The sequence below is a fragment of the Melospiza georgiana genome, chromosome 8, assembly GCF_028018845.1.
Source record: "Melospiza georgiana isolate bMelGeo1 chromosome 8, bMelGeo1.pri, whole genome shotgun sequence".
NCBI classification, from domain to species: Eukaryota; Metazoa; Chordata; class Aves; order Passeriformes; family Passerellidae; genus Melospiza; species Melospiza georgiana.
This window is the reverse complement of record NC_080437.1, coordinates 34,044,999-34,066,038: the sequence shown is the minus strand read 5'-3', so window position 1 is coordinate 34,066,038 and position 21,040 is coordinate 34,044,999. Positions and strand designations below refer to the sequence as shown.

Here is a 21,040-nt window from a genome sequence, read left to right as displayed (position 1 = left end):
CTGTTCCTCCCCCTTCAGGTCCTTCCCTCTCTCCCCTGATTCATGGCCACAGCAAATGTGCTGTTTGATTATCTGCTGACACATGCATTTAGCACTTCTCCACGGAAAGCAACGAGTTTGGAAGCTTTTCCAACTTCCCCTCTGGATGATGTCACCCTGGGTGGGCGCCAGGCTGGGTTTCAAGTGAAAATCCTTCACTTTGGGGTCAGACATCCTCCTATTTTTAGGCCCGAGCTCTGTTGTGCAGCCAACAGCTGAGCTGGACAGTTCTTGTTATTCCACGAGTCTGCTGGCTGTGTGCTGCCCACAGAGCCCTCTGGAAACTCCCAGTGAGAAATGTGTCCCCCCAGTCTGCATTGGGAATGGGGATGGGAGCTCCATCAGCCCATCCTGCCTCCCAAATTCCTGTGAGTGCCACTGCCCCATGTCCCCAGGTGCCACATCCACACAGCTTTTAAATCCCTCCAGGGATGGGGACTCCACCACTGCTCTGGGCAGCTGTGCCAGGGCTGGACAACCTTTTTGTAAAGAAATTTTCCCCCAAATCCAATCTAATTCACCCCAGGCACAGCTTGAGGTCATTTCGAATTGTCCTGTTGTCACCTGGGAGAAGAGGCTGACACTCACCTGGCTGCACCCTCCTCCCAAGCAGTTACAGACCAAAAAGGTCCCCCCTGAGCTCCCTTTTCTGCAGGCTGAGCCCCCCCAGCTGCTCCTCATCAGACTCACTGCACTAATTTCCCTAACTGCAGCACCTGATCAGCAGTGCCTGTGCTGTGGCCATTCAAGCAAGTGAAGGAAGGAAAAGCTTTGGGGATGAGCTGCAGATCCACCCAAAGAGCAGCCAGGCTCCTGCTCTGCCCCTCCCAGCACACACCCTGTTTGCAGGGAGGCTTTGGGCTCACAGGCCCAGAGGATGCAGCCCCGTGTGCTGAACCAGCTCCTCTCAGCAGGGCTGAGGTGGAACCAACCCCGCTGTGACAGCCACAGCAAACCACAGACAAGTGACAATTGGGATGGTGTGGGGGCAAAGTGTGACTGTGAGTCACGTCCCAGGCCAGCTGCAGGCTGTGTGCACCCAGCCAGAGCAGGGACAGGGCTGCCCTGCACCCCAAACCCTCCTGCCACCCACCCTGCACTGGAGCTCCTGCTGCAGCACAGCAGCACCCTCACACATCCCAGGCTGCAGCACACCCACAGCTGGCCCTGCTGCTGCTTTCTTTTTAACTCTGTGAGCCCCACCACCCTCCCAAAGGGGTGAGAGCCAGCCCAGCAGAGGCTGCAGGAGGGCAGCAGTTCCTGGGGCTTGGGGCTGGCAGCCCCTGCTCCCCCAACAAAACCTGCATCCCCTCTGCAGCTGCTGGAATCACAGGATTGATTGGTTTGGCTTGGAAGGGACCTTAAATCCCACCCAGTTCTGCCTTCTGGGACACCTTCCACTATCCCAGCTTGCTCCAAGCTCTGTCCAACCTGGCCTTGGACACTTCCAGGGATGGAAGGCAGCCATTCTGAACCCACTCATAGAGAAAAAAAATAAATGTCACTGGCTAAGCCCGCAGGGACTCTCCAGCATCCATGGGCACACAGAGCAGCATTTAAACAGGAATGCCCAGGTGTTGCGTGCTTGCAGGGTGCCAGCACAAGGCACTGCTGCTCCTGAGCATGTTTACAGCACAAGCCAGATTAAACTTCAGATATTGAACCATTTGCTTCAAAGGAGTTACATCAGCAGCTGACGTGCCCTGTCTCTCTCTTATTTGCTTCTCTCTGCCTTTGAGAACAATGCTCTGCCTTGGTTTTATCAATTAGAGCAGTCTGAGAGGACTCCCTGCAGCACCAAAGAGCCTGGAGGACGTTGAGCTACAGGAAAAAGACAAGCAGAGAGGAGGAACCTGTGCTTTAAAAAAAGGGAAATCTCTAATGAAACACTAATTGTGCAGCTGTGCCCTTTCTGCAGCACATTTCAGCACTCTCATCTGCATTTTCAAGGAAATAAACTGGTTTTCCATTGGTATGGAATTCATCAATGCTGCCAAAGGCTGGACAAGCTGATGCAGCTCAGTGCTCTGCAAGGGACAAGTGTTGAGAAAGGCTCCTTTCACTGGGGAATGCTTCACTGCAACCTTCTGCTGAGAAAAGGGATAAAAACAGGGATAAAAATCAGTGAGGAGCATCCCCTGGGCTGTGCTGCTCAGGTCACAGGTGCTGTGCAGGTGGACACAGCCTGTGGAAGCCCTGGAAAAGCCCTGAACTGCCCCCAGCAGCAGCTCAGCTCAGGAACTGTGTATCTGCAGCAGGAGGGAAAGGAAAGCAGCTGCCAAGGGCTCTGGTGCTGCTCAGGCAGGGCAGGAGGGTGGCTGCCAGCCCAGGCTGCCAGAGCACGTCCTGCCAAGACAGCCAGGCACCAGAGCAGAAGGGAATGAAAGAAGAAAGGCCATTGGCCTTGGGTGCTGTCAGAGAGGGCCTGGAAGTGCTTTGGTCCCGTATCCCAAACCAGCTGAGCCACGTGTGCCCCCAGGCCCTGCTGCCTCTGGCTTCAGAGGTGGCACAAACTGGCACCAGCTCCTCCCCTTGCAGCCTTTACCAGCCTCAGAAGAGGAGAAACAGAAACCTGAGCTGCCTCTGAGCTGGGAGGATGTGAGGCAAGAGGGGAAGCAGAATTGCAGCTGATGTGGTCAGTGCCAGCCTGCTCTGCAAAGCGCACCTTCCCTTCCCTTCCCTTCCCAGGGCTGCAGGTGACACAGCTGACTGCAGGGTCTGCCATGGCTCAGCTCCTGAGGAATATTGCTTTTCCTCACTCACCTGACCCATTCCTCCTTTATTTCTCCTGCTCTCATTGCAGATTGATCTCTTTCCTGATATTCAGGTGTGTCCTGAGCACACACTGCTCCCTCGAGGTTTGTTATGCTACCAATAAATAAATTACCTGCTAATAAAGCCCCCTAAAACTCCCACTTCCCTTTTAGGCTGAAGATAATTAAATTTATGCATGAGTTAGTAATTTCTGTGACTGGACACTGGAATATACTGGGAAGGTGGAAGGCTGTGCACACTAAGGCACTGCAGGATTTACTCTGAGCTTCCTCTGCAAAGCTGATTCAAATATTATGGTAACCAAACTGTGGTCAAGCAATTGATAAAACCATGTGAAGATCCTCTCACAGACAGAGCAAACCATCATTTAAATATGCAATAAAGGGTGATAAGGCTGTGCCTTGGCCCTGCCTGCAATCAGCCATCACAACCAACTCACTGACTCCAGCTTTAATAAACATTGCTTAAGACATTAACCAACATCAATACAACTTTTATAATGTTATACTATATATATATATAGTATAACTTATTATAGAACTTTTGTGTGTTATATATTATTATTGTATATTATATGATTATATGTATTATTATATATTTATACTTACTGTATAACTTATTATAAAAGTTATTTATATATATATATATATATATACACACACAGACAGGTAATACAACTTTTCACAGTGCAAATGTGGGTTGGAACTCTTTCCATTTAATACTTGAAACTGGTTTGATGATCAGGATGTGAGGCCCTAGGAATGCCTCTGGTTGTGTTCCTGCACAAAGGGAGTGTCTGCCTGCTCATTCTCATTGCACACTGCTGGTACCCAGGAGATGGGAAAGAACTCCCAAAATTGTTCATCTTGGCTGGTTGGTAACACGGGGAGCAGGAAAGGGAGGGTGGAGGGATGCTCCTGCTCTGCAGAGCAGCAAGAGGTGACTGTTTCTGCACAGAAATTGTCATGAGTGTCACTGAATTACACAGTGACAGCAGTGAATTTACCATGTGTGGAATATTTTTTAAGAATACTTTTATAACTTCATTTAATGACAGAACCTGTTTTTCCCAATCCTTAGCCTAAAAGATTTCTCTGCCCCAACTTCTGTCTTGGTCACATTTTGATTTCTCTCCTGGCAAGCCAATTCACTACAAATTCTGTGTGATTTCTTTAACCAGGCAAGAGGAGCAGATCTACTTTATTAAGGAAGTCAGGGTAATTATTCTCAGAGGATAATTAAAAAGTAGGGACACATGAAGTAACCTGACCCAGTTCTGAGAGCAGTGGCAGAGCTCCCAGGGGCTCCATCCCTGGGGAACCCTTGATGTCTGCAATGAGGCACCTCAGGGATGTTCACTGAGGTCAGCATCAGCCATGGCCACAGATAAATCCCTGATCCAATGAAGGAAAGCCCAGGTGGGCACTGAGAGGGGATGAATCCCCACTGCCACATTCCAAAGCCAGCCCAGAGCTCACAGGTGAGCAGGGGCAGTGGGCCATGAACACTCCTGGCTGCTGCCACACACCAGCAATGGAAAAATTCATCATTTACAAATCAAAATCTCTAAATAACAACGAGTAGAAAGGGGGGAAGCAATTCTTTCCCCCTGCCAAGATCCATCTGATGCACCTGGAAGCTGCTTCCAGAGGTACAGGGAGACACTTGGAAAAGCCTCAAAGTCATTTTTTCTCTGCTCTAACTTGCAGGCTACAAAAAGGAATGAGGATATTACACAGCATTGCAGAATCAATAGTTATTGTGGGAATCATTGGTTTGATGTCAAGGCCAATTAGCTGCAAGTGGAATTAGCACATGCCCTGAGCTGGAAGACAAGAACATGTTCTTCCCTAGATGGGAAAGATGTGGCCAGGTGTGCACAGAAATTCTGGAACTGGCACCACATTTCCCAATGCTGACAAATCCCACAGCCCTCAGGAGCCTGCAGCAATGGCCTGGTCTGTCCTGGCCATGGGACAAACAGACAGGAGAAACCTGCAGCCCAGACTGACCCTTTGCAAATGGAATTCACACCAGGAAGGGCCAGCACAGCTATTCACCCTGTGTCAGGTCACCCAACACACCAATCTCATCCCCTCACCTTCCCAACTTTGGCCCTGATCTGTGCCAGCAGATTTATTCTGTTTCATTATTTATAGCTTTTCTGGGACTGATCTATGCCTGCTTTGGCTACTGAGGAAGAGTTCAACATTTGAGATGGAGGGAAACAGGCAAAGTGTGTCACATTAAAGGAAATGTGCTTTAATGTGTGTGTCACATTAAAGGAAACAGGCTGCACAGGTTTTAATTGACGTTAAAGATCCAAGAGAAGCAAGACAAAAGAGCCAACTTGCAGGACTCCATGCAAGGTGGTGCAAAACTGAATGTTTAATCCATATTTTGAATCTGGTGCTGGGAGCAGCCAGGAGTGGAGAGGCTTAGCTGAGGTCAGGGGGGTGAGAGCCTGGGGAGGAGGCAACGCCAGGGCACATCCCTGCATAACCTGGGTGGGCAGCAGACCTTGAAAACCACAGAGGTGTAGAATCAGAGAGCATCCTGCGCTAGAAGTGACCCAGGGATCCTCAGTGCAGCTCCTGGCCCTGCACAGACACCCCAACAATCCCACCCTGTCCTTGGGAGCATTGTCCAAACCCTCCTGGAGCTGTGCAGCCCTGGGGCTGTGCCCATTCCCTGGGGAGCCTGGGCAGTGCCAGCACCCTCCGGGGGAAAAAACCTTTTCCTAAAATGTTCATGTAAACTGCACTGAGCCCTGAAAAAGCAGGAGAGCTGCCCCGAGCACCCTTGTGCAGCTGGGGACATCCTTTGGGTGAGGAAGGAGGGGGACAACCCCAGCCCAAACCATTCAGTGGTGCTGTTATTGAAACCTGTGGCAATCCCAGCACTCCACCAACACCTGCAGCAAAGCCCTGGCAGCTCTGTGCTTTAAAGGAGTTTTGGACAAACAGCCAGGATGGTGGGGAAGCCCCAGGCCGTGGCTGACAGTGTGCATGAGCCAATGATGCCATCCAGAGGTGCTCGGGTGTAGCACAGAACTCTCTGTCATCAAAGGCTAAAGGCAAAGATACCACCTTTGTATATCTTATATATCAGATTTTAAGCTAACCTCACCGCCAAATAATTACATTTTATTTATTTTTAATTTATCCTGCCCATCCCTTGTTATCTTCTGTCTCTCCTCACCGTGTGCCTTGATTTTCTAAGCGTACTAAATAAGTCATTCTGAAAAATACAGGTACACCTCTGACCTCTCCTGGCAAACAGGAGTTACTTCATTCTACTCCCAGTGCTGAGAGCAGGCCTGGCACAACACAGGGAACTGAGAGAGACACTCATCTGTGTCTGACTGCTCTGCAACAGTGCCTGGGCTGAGAAAGCACCAACCCCACACTAAAACAGGAAACAAAATCTTTGTTCCCCATCCAGGACAGCCAGCTACTCCTTTCGGCTGTGAGTTCATGACTCAAACTCGACACAAGAAAATGCCTCTCTAGCATAGGATTACACACATTTATGTGTGTTTGTGTGCACAGTTTGTGCCAGCTGCCTGAGCAGTGTGGATGCAACATCACCATTTCATGACACATTTCATGATGGGTAAAGTACAGAACAGGAGATATCTGGTCAGCAGCAAAGACCTAATTCACCTCTGTGTGCAAAGTTACCTTCTTTGCTGGCACCTGGATCTGTGTGGCAACAAAATGGGGATTTGCAAAGCGATTCCATTCATATCAGCATAAAATCAAGCACTGAATCCTTATTTTCTCCATTAGGAACCTCATGGAATTATAGCCACAGAAAGTCCTGAGTTGGAAGGGACCTGCATGGATCATCAAGTCCAGCTCCTGGGACTAAAAAGATTACAGACAATCCCAACAGCATAAACTATATAATTTTTTAATCTTTGGGATTTCCCAAGCTTTACTCAGACACATATCTGATTTTCAGATGTACTATCTTAAAATTTTAGAAACTACAATACACTGTACCTGACTTTTTTCCTCAGAAACCATCACTTACTGGTCCATTAGAATTAAGGCACAGGGTATTATTTTATCACCTTACACAAACTAAAAAGGAAAACTGAGGAACAGATTGACTTGAAAACAAGCAAAATAACTTTTCAGACAGTTTATGGCAAGCATAATTGTCATGTGCTGTATCCCTCCTCAAAGGAGCATCCTTCCTTTATAGTCTCAGGATTTGAGAGTGAAGAAAAACTGAAAATACAAATGACATCAGATGGCAAAGGCTGTGGCTGAACCATTCTACAACAAGGCATGGTTCTGGGTAAGGGGAGATGGCTAAAATGAGATTTTGGTGTTGGGATCACAATGTCAAGTGGAGGGACAGATCTCTGCACTGCTTTTGGAGCCACCTTGAGCTGCCCTCAAACCCAACCTGCTCAGCACTGGCCATGTCCTGTTTAGAGGTGCACTCTGTGCCCCCTCAGCAGCTGGCCTGTGGCAGCTCAGTGAGAGCACAGACCATGGGGACAGCTGCACAAGGACAGGTTTGCTTTTGGAGCCAGGGGTGACCCTACAGGACCCTGCACTCTGGCAAGGTGAGAGCTGGGGAAGCAGCTCTTGTGTTTCAGACACCTCAGGGCTGAATGTGTGTCTGGAGGGAAGGGCAGACATATGGAGCCCTTCCTAAAGCTGTGAGGGAGGAATGACCCACAGGCATGGCTGAGTCAACAGTCTAATTTTATAATCCCAATAATATAACCCCTGCCACGGGTTTCAGACATGTCTTATATCAAGTGTACAACACTTTCATGCAGCAGCAGGAAAAAAATAAGCGAACCCCAGGAAATAGACCAGCTCTATGTGCTCTGATGAAGATAAATACAGCAGGAATTTAGCAGAAAGTATTTCTTCAAAAGATCAAAGACAGTCTGTCCTCCCCTTCCTGCTACTTTCACACAGTGTTTTCCTACAAGAAAATACCAGCATCCACCCAAGTCTGTGCTGCACAAGGAGGTATTTGGGCAGACAAGAAATGCAAACCCACACTGAGAACAAGGGAAAAGGATGGGAAAAGGCAGGGACAAAGCCTTGAGGCTGTGCTCAGGAGGAGCAGGGTAACACTGACCTGAACTTGCCCGTCCGCACCTGCAGCGCTCGCATCCCGCACTGCTGGGCTCCCCCGACATCATTCACAATGTCATCCCCGATCATGATGGCCTGTCAGGGCAGTGAAATACAGGAAAAGTTCATTTCTGCCATCTGTCACCCTCCCCTGACATAACAAACAGCTTGATCTGAGGCCTAATGCTGCCACTGGACAAATTAAACACGATAATATTGTCACCGTATTGATTAAAAGTCATCCTGCCCTGAGGGAAATTCATGCCACAGCTCCTCCAGCAGTGAACTGGCACAGCACACACCTGTGCAGTTTGTAATCAATCACACAAATCAAAGGGATTTGGGGCACAGTTGAAAGAAAATGGTGAGTTTTATGAAGTTAGGCCTCTTCTCTTCATAACAATCCATTCCTGCTACGCTCCAAGCAGCTTAAATTAAGCTTAACTTCTTAAATCTGGTGTTCTACAGGCTGGTCAAAAGCTTAAGCTTGTAATCACTGAGAGCTTGATACCAACCTGTTCTCAGGTTGATACAGAAATTCAGGAAATCACTGCAAAATGGAATTTATACATTTTTGCACAGAATGACACAATGTGTACAAGCCTAGCACTGTTTGTGTTACTATCAGTTTAAATATATGCCAATATTAATAAACAAAAGTGAATGGATTACCAAAAAGGTAACTGGTTGTGCTACGATTTGTCTGCTGCTTGACAAAAAGAGTGCACAGAGCACCTTCCTGCCTCTGTTAAAGATATTTATTAGATCTGAGTGCATCAACCAAGGGGTCCTTTCTGTTGACAATCACATCACCAAAATTTCAAGTGCTCATCATCCTGCATTACAAATTACTGTATTTATTCTATTCTTCAAATTTAAAATGATTGGGGGAATGCCATTTTATAGTTTCAACAAAATCCAGTATATACACAAAACAGCAATTTTCCATTAATGATCCAAAAAAATCAGCTTTATACCTCCTAAACGTGTTCTGGATTATTCTGCAGAGAACAGAGGCAGCACCTAAAACTGGGGAGGCACAGATTTGAAAGTCTGTAATGTGGTTTATCAATCAGATTTTTTTTTTTTTACTTTTGTATTGAAGTTGAATTTTGTCTAATACAGAGTTAGCTGCATCTTTAACTATTTTATTTTCATCTTTTAAATCAGTCTTTTGCTTCATGAATTTAACTGCCTGGCTTTCACAACCATAATACCTTCCAGCTCCAGACATTCCTTCCTGAATTTCCATTCCTTCCCCAGCTCTGTTTTGTTTGAAGAATAAAAATACTAAACTTCCATAGCTATTTTTATGAATTATCTAATTGCAACAGGATCTTCTCCCACGTATTACATTGCATGCAAAGGAAATCTCAGGATATACCTAAATTTTCTGAGAGGATTCATAAACCAAACTGAGCTACAAACATGTAAATATGGGACAGCTTCTCCTGTAGATAGTTCACCTTTCCTTAGTGCTCTTCCAAACCAGCAATTCAGCATGAAATGGGGAGAAAATGATAGGTTAGAGTTAAGTAATAAGGAAATAAAGCATGTAAATGTGGATAAGGAAAAGAGAATAATTCCATGGCTGCATGGAGAGCTGCAAGAACCTGGCAACACCATCGCCAGCCAAGCACCATTACCAATTCCCCCCAAGCTTCTCCAGGATATTTAATCACTCTCAACCACTGGCTTTAAGAGATTGTAATTCCCTTTTCTTACAGAATTCCTCCCAACACCTCCCTGAGGGTGAGAGGGGACAGACCTGCACCACCTCATGCACTCGCTCAGCCCAAACCCCAACATTCGGGATGTGAAGGCAACTTCAGTCCTAATAACCCTGAAAAGAATTTCCTGTGACAAAAAAGGGCAGAGCAGGGCAGCCTCTCCATGCAAGCCCTCTCCTGCTCACCAGGGCTGCATTTGACCCCATCCAGGGAAGTTTCCCTGCAGGACTCTGCAGCTCTGCAAGTGCAGCTGCAGCGGAGCAGCGATGCCTGTCCAGGCCAGCTTGTGGCACACGCATACAAAAACGTGCTCCAGCCCCCAGGGATTTCACAGATTTACTATCAGTGAAGGGCAATAATCACTAAAGGAGGAGCAATTATTCCAAAATCATTTAGGATTTAAAAAAATCATTGGCAAGAAGATAGAGGTCAGGAGGTGCGCTGTCAAGGGAAATAAAAAAACTCCACCTGTCAAACCTGGGTTTAACTTCCTCTCTGACTGCAATATGGTAAGAAGAGAGAGAAAGATATAAAACTGAAAGGTCACATAGCCACTGGAAGCTGGAATTAAAAGATCTCCATTTGTGTTCACATTTTACACAGGGATCACACCATTAATCCGTTCAATCCTTCTGCAAAAGTTACTTTTTTTAAAAATTGGCTACAAATTAACTAAAAAGGAGAACAAAAAATGCAGTGAGTCTCTGGGTGTAATTTCAATTTCCATAAGATGGTGAGAGGTGGTGTGTGGCTGTACAGACACAGCAAATAAAGCACATGTTCCAAAGCTGAGGGAAAACACTGCTCTCAAAGGGTTCCACCAGACTCAGCCCAGAGGGACAGGGAGAACAGAGGAGATCAACACAATTCCCAGGAATTTGGGGTGGAAAGGCAAAATATAATCTCCACAGTCAGCTGTGCCACTCGTGCTGTCTGTGCTACAGACCCTGAGCAGCCAAAACCAATAAATATTTAGAGATGCTGTTGGGGTGGTGAGTGGGAACCTCAGGTAGGTTTTGTCCACAAACAGAGTTCAGCATTCATTAACTGGTCACAGGAAAATGTCTGATCAGAAAAGGAATTACAGAGTAAGGAAATGAAGGAGGCAGAAAGAGGAGAACACCCTGATTTAGCCAGCCCTCAGATGGGGATTTTGGAGGCTGGAGCCCATGCAGGATGCAAACAGAGATGCACAGAAGGCAGTGTGCTAATTCTACCAGAATATTTAGCACAGAGAATGCTTCTAGAGTCAGACATATTTATGCCTGAACAGATTTTTTGCTATAGATTTAATAACCTTAAGCTAAATGTGCTAGGACCATGAGGAAGTAAAGCTTACACACCGCACCTTGATCTACTAAATCACTTCACACCAGAAATACAACACATTTACTTTTCTCCCTGTCCTCCTTCACCCAAGGAATAATATCCAGGCTTGAGGATCCCACATTACTGTTAATTTTGTTTCTATCTCAGAACTCCAAAGGTGCAGGGCCAGACAGCTCCCACTCAGATTTCAGCTGGCCTGAAGCTTCAAACTTCCCTTGGGCACGTTTATTCTGGGATGGAGGATCCTGCCCTGTTGGGCTGGTGGGCAAGGAAGGTTTGCTGGCCCAGGAGCAGGTGCCCTGTGCCACCCCGGGGTGATCTCTCTCTGCTCTCATGCACCACTAACTCCCACCTGAGGCTTGCAGGTGGCAGCAATGGGATTTGCTTAACTACCAGCAGTTTATGGACTCCAGCATGACCTGCCATAACTCCCATTAAAGCAGGATAATTTGCTACAGAGAGAACTTTTTATGATTATATAAAACTACCAGAACCTTAACATTATTTAGGTTTTATTGTAAAGCTGTAAAAATCATCCACTGTTAACAGCTGCCTTAAAACACATGAATTAGGCATTTCAGTAACCTTTAAGATGTGTTATTCTTTGTCATAGCTCTGAATTGTAAGATAGGTCTGGTTACCTCTAAGAGGTTTAAATTTCCAATCTATTAAAGTAATACTGGCAATCTGTTATTTCTAGGCCATTGAGGAAAGGTTAAAATGAAAATTGGACTTTAGGGAGTTCCTCTTATTCTAAGTGCAGGCTGAAAACATCTCAGCAGCAGAAGGCAGAGTCAGGGTCTCAGCAAGAAGCAGTTATCAAGGGAAATGACTGGTGATAACTTTATTGATTAAAGCAGCTTGAGGAATTTCAGAATTGCCACTGTCTCAAATTACTGTGGTGAGACAGCTTTATTAAAAAGGTATTTTTCATTAAAAGCCAAGTGAAAGAAAATTGTAGCATGTTTTCAAAAGCACAGCTCATCTAAAATGGTTTAATGATGGTATGGATTAAATGCATTCCACAGGTGGAATAAATTATCGGAATAAACATTTTGTAAAAGCAAAGCAAAGTAAAACCAGGCCCTGTCATGTTACTACAAATGCAGAATTTGTCCAGGAGAAAGATTAAAATGTAATGCAGTGCATTACAGAAACTTACTGAAGTGGCTATACTGAGGTTTTAAACTGAAAATAATGAGGTTTTATTACTGTGTACCACGAACTAAACCAACCTGCAAATCCTTCTTCAAAAATACATTAAAGTCACAAGGTCAGGCAAAACTTAGGAAAAGATGCCAGAATTAAGGCAGTTTGCTTGTTTGGAAATTGTTCCTCCTACACATGTGTGAATCATGATCCAGGCTTCAACTCCAGCAGTGTGGATTATTGTTTCCATGGTGGAAAGCATGGAGTGGCTGGTGCCTTTATCCAGTGGTGTCTGCTGCACTCCTCCTTGGTTAGAAGCACACTCCCTTCACCTCCAAACTATCTAAATATAAAATACTATACCTACAAACTAGATATATCAGTACAACAGATTAATGGCCTTTACCACAAGAAACAATATGATGAAAAGCCAAAACTCCGACAAAACGTAAGTTAGGCACGAGCAGCAGACATGGAAAATCGTGGAGAATGAGTAAATAATCTCTTCTGGGGACTATTCCTGCCTTTCTGTACCCAAAACAAACACTCCTGAAGCTGATGGGAGCCCTGTGGGAGCAGCTTTGCCAGCCTGGGGATGCATCACATCAGGTTTGTTCCATGGGGCAAGGATCAGAGACAGGAGTTCTGCACCTGGGATGTTCCAGGGACACTCCAGACTGGGATATCTAATTCCTGGGAGGATATGGACAGATTGAAGGGAGCACAGCAAAAAGGAGGGGGATTGAATGGAGGGAAGCAGCAGAAATAAAGCACAGTTTTGGCAAAAAAAACCTTCTGCAATGATAACAAGTCTAGACATAACTGGATGAAGAAAATGTCCAGGAAGTTATTTTGGTTGTTAACTAGAGTAAAACTAGAAATAAGAAGATGCAGTTTAAAAGGGAAATATCCTGATAAATCTCAGGAAAAGCTGCCTTCCCCCAAGACCCACGGGGCTGAACATCATCCCCAGGGCACTGACAGTTGTTTGGCTCTCTGAAAACTGCTGTGGACAAAACATTAATAACTGTGGAGCAGGGAACACTCCTGCATGGGGAAGGAGATGGATTACATGGCCCACTAGGTCTTTTCCATCTCCCCACTCTGTAATAAAGCAAAACCCAAGCACATGCTGAATTACAGGGCCATAATTTCATCTCCAGGCTCCAGGGACCTACAAGCCACCCCAAACTTCCCTCCTGTTGTTTATAATGTCACCCAAACCCCCCTGATGGAATTATTGTGCTGTAATTCACTGCTGTTTGTGAGGCTTCTCATACTCATCCTTATGTCCTGTGTGACAGAACAACAAATCAATAAAGAGGAGCTGGAACAACTACAGAGAGGGGAAAATGGGCTGTGCTGAGGAAGCACAGCATGTTTCTGCAAAGCCAGAATTTCAGGAGGGGGTTTTGGGGTCAGTCAGTGCTTCCTATTCACCAAAATGATAAAATATCTTTTCTTCTGCCTTTTTCTTTTACTAAAAAAAGCTAGTCAGTGTGAGAGCACAGGAAATAAAGGACATTTTGGGATCAATTCCATCACCCTGCAGCCACCAGTCCCCAAGCAGACTGCCAGGCACTAGGGCACCTCTTTTGCCTCTCTAGGCATTGAGTCCTGGTCACATTCTCTCCCCTTCAGCCTCTTCTGTAACTTTCCACAGCTACAGCAAAGCAGGAAAAAAGCAAAAGTGGGCACAAGCATCTGGCACAGCCCCTGGGCATGGCACCTCACTCACCCTTACCTGCTCTGGTGGAACTCCCAGTTCTGCCAGGGCTGACTCAAAAAACCTTTTGGATGGTTTCCCCACCACCTCAGCCTGGATATCACAAGCATACTGGGGGGGGAAAAAATAGAGAGAGAAACAAAGAATGCTGATTGGAAAAGGATTTGTTCAACTCCATAACTCCAGTTATAAAACCTTTGTGAGTATTGATTTTTGCCCTTAAATAACACAATGGATTAGCAGGTGAAGGTGGAGATCAGAGAATCTGGATAACAGAAGTGTTTAAAGTTTTCTGGCAGGAAAGAAAATGCTCTTGAAACACCTCAAGGTACAAATCTTTCACATTTTCCATCACTGAGTAATCTTCAACTCAGTTCCAGTACTGCTCATTTTGTTAGGAGCATCACTCTTAGAGATGTAACAAATATTCTTTATATAAAACTATCAAAAGTACTGGAGGGCCTTAAAAGCTATAGAGGATTTTTTCAACCACCTGCATGATTTTAATGATCCAAGTGAAAAATTGAGTTTCAAATCCAGGTTTTGAAAAGTTACACTTGAAAAAGCAGATTTTACAAGTTACATTTTCTTGCAACTAAATATCAGTGCTATGCTGAAAAAAATTGTTTCTTGCTTATTCCTAGAAAAAAGCTAACATGGACCTTCAGGTTTTCCTGGGTATCTTGCACACAATATTCCACTTTTTTCTTGTCTGACTCCTCCTTTCATTGGCCTCACTTGCAATAAGGGTACCACAACGGAAAAAGTTCATGGCTTAAGTAAAACAAACTTAAACCAAAAAGAAGAACAAAGGCAGAAAAGAAATTAATCCACCCACCTTTAGAATGCAGCAAATGAGTTTCAATGTGTGGAAACTCCCTCCACCAAGGTGAGTAATTACAGAAGATGACCCATATTTATGCCAGTTACTCTTTTAACAAGGTGCACAGGGTGAGTAAGCACAATTCCAGCTATAAAATACCTCCAGTGCCTTCATATATGCTCCAACATCAAGTTTCAGCCCATCAGTTTCTTTATAGTAGCATCTGGAAATGAAAGTGATAAAGTTCCCATGAAATGAAAATGCTGGCAGTTAAAGAAACCACATTTTATTATTTCTGGATCTTTATGGATGTCCATATGGCTGCATAAAAAGTCAAGTAATCAGAAAATCCCAGGCCAGGTTTAACACAGGAGTTAAGGACAGGCTCAGGACTGCGCAATGCTCAGGGAAAGGATCCCAGATGCCCATCTGGGAATAACCTCACTGGTTCAGAGGGATTTCAGTGTGCTTGAACCAGGATGGGCTGTGCATTATTGCACAGTGGCACAGAGCCCTGGCAGGTAAAAGGTGAGGGCTGGCCCCAGCCAGCAGCTGTGAGCCCTCCTCAGTGTGCCTGCAAGGAGACCCCAGACAGGACCAGCACTGCTGCCTCAGCGCCCCACACAAGGAAATCCTGCTTAAAAGGACTAAAAGCTCTCCAAGCTGAATTTGTTCCCTTCTAAAAATGCTCCACGAAGCTCAAGGAATTAGGAGGTGTCTTTAGAGAATGTAGCCATGATATTTTATGAAAAATCCTCTCCTTAGGATTTTTTCTTCTGAGAAGCTGAAGAAGGAACAAAATGTAAACAATGATTATCTGCTGCTGTGGAATGCAACAGGTGCATCTGGGATTGGTCTCATGTGGTTGTTTCTAAATAATGGCCAATCACAGTCCAGCTGTCTGGACTGTCTCAGTCAGTCACAAGCCTTTGTTATCATTTCCATTCCTTTTCTATTGCTTGCTAGCCTTCTGATGAAATCCTTTCTTCTACTCTGTTAGAATAGTTTTAATACAATATATATCATAAAATACTAAATCAGCCTTCTGAAACGTGGAGTCAGCATTCTCATCTCTTCCCTCATCCTAAGCCCCCTGTGAACACCACCACAAGAGAGTTTTTCTGGAACAGCAATTCACATTCACGCAGGTCTTCCAAGCTCTGGGCAGAGCAAAGACGTTTCTGTATGACAGGAAAAAAGGTAGGATGAGCAGTCAGCTAAGATTTTATGCCTTATCCTTCTGCCATTTTCGATTATTCAGCATAGCCTTCCTTTAAAATGACCACTTGACCTTTGCTGGAACAGCCATTAACCTTCCATAGTCTGGCGTAAACAGCTTAATTTTCTGACAGTGGCATGACAGAAGAAATTACAAAGCCAATTCCCACTCTCAGCCCAAAACAGATGCTAAATGTAAATCACTCCATTTCCAGGAGCAGGGCATTCTGCTTCAGTGCCTCTGACACTTTTGTTTTCTATGGAATGAACTAAAACTTCTACCAAAACCAACCTTACTGGCCCAGGGCAGGCACATTGCTAAGGCCCACCCAGCTGCGCTGGTTCTGCAGGTTGAAAATGAAGCTGGGTTTTGTAGATGGCCCTTTGCATCCATGAGGCTTCTCCAGTCAGGAGAACAGTTCTCATAATTTACAATCCCCCTCCTTTGAGTCAGAGAACTCACCAGAGAAACTTGTATTCACATTGCCTCAACGATCAGCCAATAAAATACAATATCCTCTTGGTGAAAACTGAGCTATGAATATCCCAACATCTTTATTTTTAAATAAAAAGTAATATTTCAAAGAAGTAAAAAAAGAGCTGTTTATATCAATGAATGACCAAATAAACACTTTTACATGCACAGGGTACAAAGAATTTTTGCACTGATGACAATACAGGTCCTAAGAAAAGGTTGATTCTACACTTAATTTTGCAATATGATATTACTTAACACAAAATTCGATTACTTCATGTACATTAGCCAGTCTCCTGTTGGCTCAACATTTTCTCCTTATCCTTCTGCGAAACAGTAAGGATTTTTCAGCCTGTTGGAGGATTACAGTGTCAGGTAAGGCAGCACAATGAATTTAACTGCTCCTTCCCACTGATAAGTTCTGCCCAGCTGGATCAATAACCCACAAACTAAGAAGGGTTTTCATGCCCATTACAGTCTATTGAACCATTGAGCAAAGTTGTCACTGCACTTTCCCCAAGATAAACATGCACAGTCTTTTTTAAACCCATGCATCACACAACAGATAAGAATAACTCCTGTTGTTCCTGTTGGGATTTGTCATTATTCAGCAGGAATTAATACTGTCCTGTTTAAAATCTCAGAATACATCTAAATTAATTATTTTCAGGAAAACATTCCAACTCCCTGACTGGATTTTTTCCTGTGTGTGAAAACAGGAGGTCAAAATTTACCCTTAATGTGCAGTGAATAATTAAAAATGCTGTCTGACATTAAAACTATCAAAACAACTGATCTGCCACTTCAAAAGCACCAAACTGCCTCACAAACCTACACCAACAGCTCTTTACCCAAGCGTGGCCTGGGGAAACTTCGAGTTTCCTTGACTATGAAAAATAATTTATATTCAGTTCAGAGAGGAACAGTGGCTACAGGCAGCAGTTGAGCCAACAGTTCTCACCTCTGAGATACTATATTCTCATTTACTTGGGGGTCATACACATCAAAATCCAAACTCTCCATGATTCCTATTAGGCTTTGAGGCTCTCTTGAAGCACCACAAGTCCTCTTCATTGACAGGCACCTTACCAAGAGTGCCTACACTGATTTCTGTTCTCTATTAAAGATATTGTTAAAAAATGCAGAGACTTGAGGTAAAACAGAGCTCAACTCACCCTTTTCCAAGGGAGATCAAAACAGGCTTCTCCATCCCAATCAGAAGTCGGAAAGCCTCGTTGAGGTTTGCGTAGGTGAAGTTCTCTGCTGCATCTCCAAGAACCACACAGTTTGGGTTTGTCTTATCAATGTCAGCAAATTCAGGGACAAGATCTACAGAAGGAGAAAAAAACAAAAAACAAAAAAAATCACAAATCCCTCACTGTGGATTCTTGGCTTCTTTTTTCTGCCAAGGTTGGGATTAAAGGTGTGAGATGGTATTTATTGTTGGGACTCAGATGTTCATTAGTTCTTATCTATGTTACAGTCTCACAAACTGTGAGTTCTACAGCACTTCACTCTAACAAAGTGGAGATGTGTGTCTCTCTCTACAAGGCCTTTTAAGGATAAACTGTCTAATTAAGAAATAACACGTAAATTATTTTTACTTTTAACCCAATAACCAACCACCCGTGGCCTCAAGGAGGACTTTTTTAATCCAATTACACAAAACCACCCAAACCCATGGAGAGGAAGGAGCAGCCTCTACCCTAAAACCTCAATCTTGCTTTATGTATATTACTGTATTCTAAACCCTTAAACTCTAAGTTTTCCACACTGTGATATTGCACACTTCTATTCAAACTCCACACCCACAATCCTGCCACTGTCGTATTTTATGAAAAATCCCTTCACCAGGATTTCTTCTCCTGGGAAGCTGGGAAGTTTCAGCTTCTCCATGTTTTGCTGCTCTGGAATGTGATTTGGAGAATTGTTTACCCAGCAGGTGAATTGTTTTTAATTAAGGGCCAATCACAGCCAGCTGTGTCAGACTCTGAGTCTGTCATGGGTCTTTTATTATCACTCTTGTTTAACCTTCTGATGTCTCCTTTCTCTTTCTTTAATATAGTTTTAGTATATATTTTTCTTTTAATATAATGTAATATCATAAAATATAAATCAGCCATCTGAGAACTTGGAGTAAGTTCTCATCTCTCACCTTGTCCTGGGACCCACAATAACACTGCAACAATTAATAACCACAATTGGTGACTGACAACAATTGGTGTCCCTGAGTGAGTGACACCCTAACACAATCCCAGTTCTGTCATTCCCTTTTGGAAACCTTCTCCACAGCCTCAGATCAGTGCAGTGTTCTCTTGGGGGTCAGTGCCTGGCAGCACAGAAAGTCTGAAATTCTCAGCATCCAGGGCTCCAACACCTCATCACTTCAGGTCCCATGGAAGCAACTGTGGTGGCATTTGCAGGGCTCCCAGGGGGAGGGAAGAGATGAGAATCTTGACTCCATGTTTCAGAAGGCTGATTTATTATTTCATAATATATATTATATTATGTTATATCTTACATTACATATTATATATTATACACAATATTATATTTAAGTGTATGTTATGTTGTGTTATGCTATGTTGCGCTGTGTGATATGTTATGTGTGATATGTTATGTGTGATATGTTATGTGTGATATGTTATATTCTAAGACTATACTTAAAGAAAAGAGAAAGGAGACATCAGAAGGCTAGCAAAGGAAAAGAATGGAATGATAATAAAATCTCGTGACTGCTCACAGCCTCGACACAGGTGGGTGTCATTGGTCATCAAGTAAAAAAAGTTCCACATGTTGGGTGAACAATTCTCCAAATCACATTCCAAAGCAGCAAAACACGGAGAAGCTGAAGCTTCTCAGGGGAAAAAATCCTGGCAAATTTTTCATAAAATATGCCTGTGACAAGCAACAAATCCCCAGACTCACGCATCCCTTCACTCACGACAACACACGAAAAAATAAATTAACCTCGGCCTGACCCAACTCTTTGTACCCCTACTCATCTATCCCAAACCAAAGAGGCAAACAGAGCCCTCCCCTGCCTGGCCGTGTCCCAGGGCTGTCCCACCGTGGTGCACCAGCAGGTGTGGCCTCAGGCCGCGCTCCCTCAGCAGGTGACAGGCGGCCGGGGCCGGCGCCGTCACCTGCGACACCGAGATGTCGAAGCCCAGGGCCCGCAGCTTCCTCACGAAACTCTCCCGCGTCGCCTGCGTCTCGTTGGTGCACAGCTGCAGCTTCAGCCCAGAGGCTTTGATCCTGGCGAGGGAAGGCAGCAGAGATGAAGGAAATGAGACAAGAGTCACTCTTGAGGGAAATACAGGTTGGATAGCAGGAAAAAGTTTTTTATGGAAAGGGGGATTGTTGCAGAATGAGGCCTTTGTCGGGGATGAGCCATTTGTCGGTGAGGGGAGACTCGGATGCTCAATATGAGTGATAAGCAAGTTCTGTTTATTGAAGAGAGCATCAGACACTTACACAGCAAGTAATAAGCTTATGAATATTCTGTAAGCCAAGCAATGTATTGGTTAAACTATACCATCAACTCTTCCTCATTCCTTTGGGCCTACATTCTCTATTTCCTATGTCTCTCTGTCTACTTGTTATCATACCCAGCTAGGCCCAAGGACACGCTATCTTGCAGGTGCAAAAACTCAAACTAGCTGTGTTCGGTACTTTCCCAGCTCCTGGTCAGCTAACAAGCGAATATCTGCGTGACCTCTGTCATGTAGCCATTTCTCCACAGGGGACAGAGTTCTGGAATGGCTGCCCAGGGAGGTGGTGGAGTCACCATTCCTGGATGCATTTGGGAAGGTTTTGACTTTCCCGGTTTGCCCAGAGCCAGAGAGAAATGATTTCTTGTTGAGAGTTTTTTGCGGGTTGAGGAGTTCTTGCGAGACAATGGCCACATTCAGCCAATGCACAATCCAGCCTGCTTGTACTAATGGACACATTCACAAACAATTCACAATATTCAGAAATGGGGTTGGTATATCCTTGAAAGAGATACAAGAAGAAGAATCATCAGGACTCAGCGAGCTTGGGAAAGTAAGAAAAAAAGTGAGCCATGGGTGGGCCAGATGGCCACAAGAGGACACATGAAAAATTAGGTGACCCAATCAGCATTCTCATTTAGATGCATTAACAGCAAAGATTAACCAATCATGTATTAGCTAGAGATGCATGGACAGTTGAGATTTATTATAAATATAGTCTTTTTAGGGATAATAAATTTGGCTTCACTGGATCATACTGGTTATGGTGTGATGCCCCTGAACCTCCCCACCCTGCAATTTCTGCTCCCAGGAGAAGGGTGTCATCCCTGGGTGTGTTAAACAAAGCCTGGATGTGGCACTGGGTGCCAGGGTTGAGTTGAGGTGTTGGGGTTGGGTTGGATTTGATGATCATGAAGGTGTCTTCCAACCTGCTCATTCTGTGAATTCTGCTAAGAAGATGAAGATGATATTCCAAACCAGGAGCAGGATCCTTTGCTGTGACCACATGTACCCAAAATCCTGACTCTGGGCACTGCAGCTGCCAGTTAGTTCAGTGATGTTTTATCAGCACTGGGGTGGGTCCAGCCACATTTATCATTAAATCTCTCATAAAACACCTGTGCTGTTACTTAGTGGATCATCCTGAAAAATGTGGCATTTAACTGATTCATTA

At 44.6% G+C, this 21,040-nt stretch overlaps 1 protein-coding gene across 1 annotated transcript in view; it reads right to left on the bottom strand.

Moving 5' to 3' along the window:
- LHPP (phospholysine phosphohistidine inorganic pyrophosphate phosphatase) overlaps positions 1 to 21,040 on the bottom strand; it is a 78,466-nt gene that overhangs the window by 46,335 nt on the left and 11,091 nt on the right. Inside the window, exons 2-6 of the mRNA XM_058028951.1 lie at positions 19,443 to 19,630; positions 17,548 to 17,701; positions 14,839 to 14,902; positions 13,875 to 13,967; positions 7,927 to 8,018 (exon numbers count right to left, since the gene is read on the bottom strand). Of these exons, the coding sequence (XP_057884934.1) occupies positions 7,927 to 8,018; positions 13,875 to 13,967; positions 14,839 to 14,902; positions 17,548 to 17,701; positions 19,443 to 19,630 (591 nt within the window). The remainder of the gene's footprint in view (positions 1 to 7,926; positions 8,019 to 13,874; positions 13,968 to 14,838; positions 14,903 to 17,547; positions 17,702 to 19,442; positions 19,631 to 21,040) is intronic.